Source organism: Hipposideros armiger, unplaced genomic scaffold, assembly GCF_001890085.2.
Source record: "Hipposideros armiger isolate ML-2016 unplaced genomic scaffold, ASM189008v1 scaffold_808, whole genome shotgun sequence".
Lineage (NCBI taxonomy): Eukaryota > Metazoa > Chordata > Mammalia > Chiroptera > Hipposideridae > Hipposideros > Hipposideros armiger.
This window is the reverse complement of record NW_017732158.1, coordinates 102563-110236: the sequence shown is the minus strand read 5'-3', so window position 1 is coordinate 110236 and position 7674 is coordinate 102563. Positions and strand designations below refer to the sequence as shown.

Below are 7674 nucleotides of genomic sequence, written 5' to 3'. Positions count from 1 at the left end.
GTTTTGTCCTCCTTTTTCCCAAATAAGTGATTAGGTTATTAAAGAATTTTTTTGAGGTATTAGTTGCTATTGATAGAAAATTATTCTATAAGAAGTATACTGAAATTTTGATACCCTCTTTACAAGAGTATCGTAATTGTAATGCTATGAATTAGTGTTTTTAGCTTAAAAGGTAAGGCATTTTCAAAATGATACAGTATGGTGAATATTTAACCCTTTGTTTATGTAAACTTCAAACAGTTGAAAATTGGGTTCCTTCTCTTTGGGGGCAGTTTTTGTTTAATAACATAGGCAAATGTTAATGTGATAGAGGAAAAGCTTGTTTTCAAATTTCAAGTACAGTGTTTTGAAATGACTTAAGAATCTACTACAAATTATTTAAATTGAGTTACAAAACTAAAGACCCAGGTTTTGTTATCAAGACATTCAGATCAGATGATCGTTGAAATATGTAGGCTTCCAATTTTGTAAGTTGATTTTGTATTGCATCCACCCATTTGGCTATCCTTTAAGGAATTGAAACATCTTTTATGCAGCAAGCTGGGGGAAGGAAATGAAACAGTAAAGCAGTTCGGGAGTCAGCTGAGCAAAATAGTGTAGTGCTTACATTTAAATGCATGCTTTTCTGCTTACAGCCACTTGAAAAAGACTCTATAAAATGTACCATATTTCCCCATATATAAGACCCACCTTTTTCGAAAAATTTGGGGTCTAAAAACTGGGTGCGTCTTATACAGTGGTTGTAGATTTCAAATGCCATAGAGGGAACTGAGGACGAGGCAATACATGAAGACAGTGATTCATCATCAGACACAGATGAGGACAAGCTAATGGTTGGGAGTTTTAACCGTGATGAGAAGTTGTATGAATTTTATGATAAATAAAACTTGAGTTCAATAACTTTATGTAATATATTTTTTATCAAATTTCAGGCCCCAAAATTAAGGTGTGTCTTATACATGGGAACGTCTTATACATGGGGAAATACGGTAACCATGGGATGGGTGGAAATGCAGTTTTAGAAATAGTGAAAGAACAGATTTTATTTTGTTTTAAGAAACAATGGATCTTGTGTCTCCAAAAACCTTCTTGAGTTACTTCTTTTTATAGAGCTAATATTCTCTATTTTTAGGTAAAGTTTGTGGTTTTTGTAAGCAGCCCACCTTAGCAAAGATGATAACTGTGTCTTTGGTCATACTTAGTGTAATGACTAGTCATATTTATATAACATAGTTTATATTCTGGGGAAAAAATTGAATTAGTTCACATAATTAGGCTAAAAATAATTATTAACATGAATGATCTCTGTGTAGGTGTGGCCTTTGTAATTTCATCTTTAATCATAGGAATGAATATAATGCCTGATCATGGTAAAAAATGTATGAATAAAATTTCATAACTTTGCATATCAAATAACATGTTATTTTAGTATATTTCAAGTCATTTTTAATCTTATAATGTAGAATTTTATTAAATCACCATAAAATTGAACTAGTAAGGGTGTTTTTTTAAAATACTTAATCTTTACCTAGTACCTTTTGCTTTTAAGTTGGAGCTTTAAATCCATTTTAAAGTGAGAATTTTTATTTTTTAAGTAACTTGATAAGATGCAAAGTTGATATATTATCAAATATTTTTTACAAGTGTATGAGACTAGAAATTTCCTGGTTCCATATGTACCAGCTCTCTACTAAGCTAATGGGAATTCTCTCTATAAAGCTGTTGAGATTTTGTTAAACCCTAGTAGCTTTATTAGTACTCTTTAAATATCTAAGCAGTTTTTCAAAGATGATTTACATACTTAATGTGTGTAAACAAAATATATACCTCATGTCAAAGTACCGAACTTCCAAAACTTGGAAGAGCTGCTCTGTTAGGGAGTTGGGTTTTTACTTTAATTATACTTAAAAAAAAAAAATGGAAGTATGAATGTTTGTTGTGTTCCTCTTTTCTATTTTCAGGTCACACATGTTGAACCATGGGAAAAAGGAAGCAGGAAAACAGCGGGCCAAACTGGGATGTGCGGAGGGGTAAGTAGAAGTACGTGCATTTTTCAGTTTTTCTGTGTCTCATAACTAAGTTTATATTTAGAGAACTAAAAGTTTGTGAGTTACACACTTAATGGCAATTAGTTGGCAAATCTTAGAATTTTGTGTTGTTTGTAACCTAAGTCAAGAATCCTGTTAATGGGGTTAGAAAAGTGTTTTTATGCTCCATTCTCAGTTATGGATTATATCTTGTTATTAATACCTAACAACCAATTGGTGTTAAATATCTCTGTTAATTATTTTACTACTTTTTCTTAACTCTTCCCTTTAAAGGTTCGAGGTGTTGGAACAGGAGGAATTGTCTCAACAGCTTTTTGCCTGTTATATAAATTATTTACTCTGAAGTTAACTCGCAAGCAAGTGATGGGTCTCATCACACACACAGACTCTCCATATATTAGAGCCCTTGGATTTATGTATATAAGGTGAGTGTGCATTTATCTTCATTTCCAATAAATATCTCATTTTAATTTACATAAGCCTAATCATTCTTTTGTAATTCTAGATACACCCAACCCCCTACAGATCTATGGGACTGGTTTGAATCCTTCCTTGATGATGAAGAGGTATGTCAACAAGGGTAATAATTAGTTTTCTTCTGATTACTCTGATATTTTTTAATGTCTTTTATTTATTGGAGGTTTAATGTCTTCCAGAATTTTCTGTAGTTAAATTTATTTTACCCTAATATAGCTTAGGTTAAATTTCTTAAGTTTTGTTTATTTTTAAAGTGTTTAAAAGTGTTTTGATAACTATTGAGAATTTTCTCTTCCTAATTATGTTATGTGTATGGTATTGATCTTGACTTAAACAGTTGATAGTGACTTTTTAAAGGTGGGCCATGCTCAAGACTGAAGTGATATGACATGCACATAGAATACTAATTATAACTTTTTTCCTGGAACTTTTTAGTTCTTTACCTTCTAACTTCTTCCAAATATTAATATTCCCACTTGCATAGAAGTACGAAATTTAAGATCTGGGTGGGACTAAATAGGCTGAGAGTTTAGATGACTTTGTCAAGGTGACCAAAATATTTCAATTCTAGCTTTCTGATTCCTTTTATACTATATATATTCATAAAGCTAGAAGAAAACCTTTTCTTTAAATTAGATTTTGTTGTAATTATAAATCAAGTTTTCCACTCAAGCTTGAAAAGGTTGAGCTTGTCACATATGTTCAGAAAAGTTACTTTGGGAAACTTAACTGTTTCAGATTTAAATCTTACATATATCAATATGCTTACATAGTGAAGCCCAAGATCTCAAAAGGGACTTTAATAGTGAGCTGTGTTGTGCATATATATCTACCCTTACCACTACTATATATTTTCAGGATCATAGAATAAACTTCGATGTTGTCTTTCAGTCTCCTGTTTTTAAAGTTCATCTAAAGACTGTTGACTTAAAGGATAGTTCTAATGGAAATCTTTCTAGTGTGTTGTTATGTGCACACCTAAAAGTCTCACTTATGTAGACATGGAAAATTTTTCTCTGAATTTTTTGACCAGTTTACTGAGCTGTCTGTTCAGGATCTCAGAAGAAGCAAAAAGTGTGTTAGGTGAATCACAATCTTTACATCTTTACAGTTTTTGTTTTTTTTTTAGATGAGCTTTTTCAGGCTGAAGCGCTTCTCCCTTCAATATTTAAAATGCACGTCCCTCTTCATAATTGGTATTATGTAGGTTTGTTTCTGAATGCTTCTATTTAATCTGTTTTTTATTGTATTAACAAACCTCAGGATCTCTATTTAAGCTAACTTATTGTTTTCTTCCTTAGATATCTGCAGCGATTATATTTGGAAATACTGTATATCTGAACACTTAAATGTGTGTGAGTGCAAGCAGTTTTACCTTTAGCTCTTGTTTTCCTGTTTAGATAACAAATCTCACTTTCCTTGTGTGCTTGCACTATAGGTTTGGGACTGACAATAGCTGACTAACATGTCCTGAGCTGTGAGAGGGCATAGCAAGAAGGCCTTCATGCGGTAATGACCCTTTTCAGAGACAATGGTCATCATGGATTATGCGTTTCCAATTATTTGTTCATTTATTTATTTTCTACATAACTCTAAATTAGAAACCTCACTGCTTCATGGCAGTTGGTTTGCTATTGCTTCCAGTTTTATTAGGGCTTCATTTTATATTAGAGCTGTTAAAAGATAGTCTTTAGATAGGAATTGTCTGAAGTAGTTCATATGTAGCTCGGTTACAGTGCCAGGAATGATGTGTACAAACATTTCCACAGAAATAAATATATATTTAGTAGGTATGTGGAATGTAAATTTAAGTTGATTGTTCCACATAGTTTAGTAATGTAAGGGGCTGTGTCATATTCTTGCTAACTGAGTGAGATCAGTTCTCTTTATGCCCATGAAGCTGCAGGATATGTTCTCACCTGCATGCACACACTTAAGCCCAAGTATTTCCCTGTATCATTCATTACCAGATTAGAAGGGTACACAAATTGAAATTGTTCTGTTAGAATTTTTTTTGAATTTGAGATTCCAAACATGGTAATTTTTTTAATAGTATTCATGTGTAGAAATAATTTTTTGACGGCTAGGTTATCTTTTGTGTTTCTGTAGGACCTAGATGTGAAGGCTGGTGGAGGCTGTGTAATGACCATTGGAGAAATGCTGCGGTCTTTTCTCACAAAACTGGAGTGGTTTTCTACCTTGTTTCCAAGAATTCCAGTTCCAGTTCAGAAGAATATCGATCAACAGATTAAAACTCGGCCTAGAAAAATCAAGAAAGATGGAAAAGAAGGTGCTGAGGAAATAGACAGACATATTGAACGCAGACGTTCAAGGTAGTGTAACACTTGAATTACACTTATTTTTAGTTTTACAGGATGCTTTATACAAAGGTCCTTGAAAGTAAGTGGCAAGTTCTTAGGAAATTCTGTTTATAATGTTAATCTTATTAGTCACTTTTTCTCCCAGAAGGTATTTTTCTACCTTTCAGGGCATTTTCAACAAAATTGTACATCTGTAAATAAGAACAAATTGTGTGCTTTATGCTTGACGTGTTTCAGCTAGGGATCTAAATAAATAACACTGATGAAAGTTAAATTTTTTACTGTTTCATTCATTCATATTTTCTTCTTCTCTCCCTTTCCTTAAATATTAGGTCCCCAAGGAGATCACTGAGTCCACGGAGGTCCCCAAGAAGATCAAGAAGTAGAAGCCATCATCGGGAGGGCCATGGGTGTTCTAGTTTTGACCGGGAATTAGAAAGAGAGAAAGAACGCCAGCGACTAGAGCGTGAAGCCAAAGAAAGAGAGAAAGAAAGGCGAAGATCCCGAAGTATTGATCGGGGGTTAGATCGCAGGCATAGCCGGAGTAGGGAAAGGCATAGAAGTCGTAGCAGAAGTCGTGATAGGAAAGGAGATAGAAGGGACAGGGACCGGGAAAGAGAGAAAGAAAATGAGAGAGGTAGAAGACGAGATCGTGACTATGATAAGGAAAGAGGTAATGACCGAGAAAAGGAGAGAGAGCGATCAAGAGAGCGGTCCAAGGAACGGAGAAGTAGGGGTGAGGTAGAAGAAAAGAAACATAAAGAAGACAAAGATGATAGGCGGCATAGAGATGACAAAAAAGATTCCAAGAAAGAGAAAAAACACAGTAGAAGTAGAAGCAGAGAAAGGAAACACAGAAGTAGAAGTAGAAGTAGAAATGCAGGGAAACGAAGTAGAAGCAGGAGCAAAGAGAAATCAAGTAAACATAAAAGCGAAAGTAAAGAAAAATCAAATAAAAGAAGTAGAAGTGGCAGTCAAGGAAGAACTGACAGTGTTGAAAAATCAAGAAAACGGGAACATAGCCCCAGCAAAGAAAAATCTAGAAAGCGTAGCAGAAGCAAAGAACGTTCCCACAAACGAGATCACAGTGATAGTAAGGACCAGTCTGACAAACAGGATCGTCGAAGGAGCCAAAGTATAGAACCAGAGAACCAAGAAAAACAACATAAAAACAAAGATGAGACTGTGTGAAATTTTTTTTGTGAAAGTGGATCACATTGAATCCTATAAATGTTTGATTAAATCTTGCTTTGTTTTTCCTCCCGAGTTGAGATTGTTGCAGTAGTTAATGCACTCTTCAAGCTCCCTGTAGGCTGCATTTTCATTTCCTCTTTTGTGTAGGGAAGTGCCTTTGTAATCCCATTTATTGCTTTGATGTTTTCACCCAATTGTTGATTTGATACATAATGCACAGATTGTTCTTGCATTTTTATTGTTTAATTGTTTTTGAGATGTACAGTCTGTACATATGTCCTGAAAATGTTTTAATTCCTTTGGCATGGTTGCCATGTTGGTTAAATTTGTATAAGGCAATAAACTGCCACTAATTCTATCTTTGTTTTGTAGGTGTGGGATTATGGTTTGTGTACTGAAGTTAGCATGGCTATGCTTTTCGTAATAGAATGCTAAAGACTTTGAGAATGGATTTGGATGTCTATTATAGGAGAATTATGTGCTTTCAATGTACATGAAGGCAGCAGTTGTAGGATTACCATTCTTGTCCACTGTATATTATCTTGAAAGGCTCTTGTTAATAATGTTACCCTTAATATTCTCCACAGTTAACTTTAGAGAGAATTTATGAGAAGTTAGTTTCTGATGCAGAGGTTTAAATTAGGCTGTGATTTGATCAAAAGTCCTTTTAGCATTCTACCTCAAAGGGACACTGTTAGTATTCCTAAAATTTATTCACTTAGTTTTCCTTTTTTATTTGAAAAAATACATGACATGTAATCTTTTTTTCTTGAATTTCTCAGATTTTAAAGTACTATATTAAAGGAAAAACTTAATGTTTAAAGCCTAGCATTCTTGCAGAACCCTATACTAACGTGAAAATTGGGAGAGGGTGGGGCAGAGTAGAGAAATAGATTCAAGCCTCAAGCTTCCAAAGCATTTTTATAAATGGAAAATACTTAAATTATGAAACAGCTTGATATAGTGTCCTTTTTTTAAAATTCAAAACTTTTTTATTGATAATGAGATTGCTGTTTGAGTTTTTAAACTTAATCTAGAACAGAGATGTATTAAAAGTAATGCTATGCTGCATTATTTAAGATTATTGGCAAATTATTTGATAGACTGTTCTTTATGACTGTATTCTGATTCCAGAGAACGATCATGAGTGTGGAATAAATATGGATTAAATCCTTTATTCTGGGTCTTGGCTTTTCCCCCATGTGTTAATATTGTTTAAAATGTTTATGGTGGAAATTGATAAAATGTTATTAGAGTTACACTTTGTGTAGAGGGGTATCTCAGTGCCCAGAAGACAAGTGAATTTCAAGTGTGTAGACCAGAATTGGACATATGTGGATAGTCTGTAATTCTTACTGGAGTTAATGGTAGTTCCCTTCATCAGTGGGTGTTGTGTGTCTTATGTTCTTCGGGTTGGGTGATTACTTAGTTTCACATCAAAGGTACTTATTGAAGTACTTTGCACTTGAATTACATATTAGAATCATTTAAAATTTGGACTTGGAGGAACTTTTATAAGTTAACTAGTTTAATTCTTTTTAGAACAGAGAAATGGAGAGTCAAAGTGGTGGTTCCGTCAGTGTCAGGACTAAAAGTGTTCTACAGCCTCCACCATGTTAATGTTAACATTTGTT

The 7674-nt window shown here is 33.7% G+C and overlaps 1 protein-coding gene across 1 annotated transcript in view; it reads left to right on the top strand.

Annotated features, from left to right (window-relative positions):
• Positions 1–7217, top strand: part of PRPF38B (pre-mRNA processing factor 38B) — an 8882-nt gene extending 1665 nt beyond the window's left edge. The window contains exons 2-6 of the mRNA XM_019628803.1: positions 1962–2030; positions 2322–2473; positions 2554–2614; positions 4635–4858; positions 5179–7217. Of these exons, the coding sequence (XP_019484348.1) occupies positions 1962–2030; positions 2322–2473; positions 2554–2614; positions 4635–4858; positions 5179–6037 (1365 nt within the window). The 3' untranslated portion in view covers positions 6038–7217. The remainder of the gene's footprint in view (positions 1–1961; positions 2031–2321; positions 2474–2553; positions 2615–4634; positions 4859–5178) is intronic.
• Positions 7218–7674: the final 457 nt, after the last annotated feature.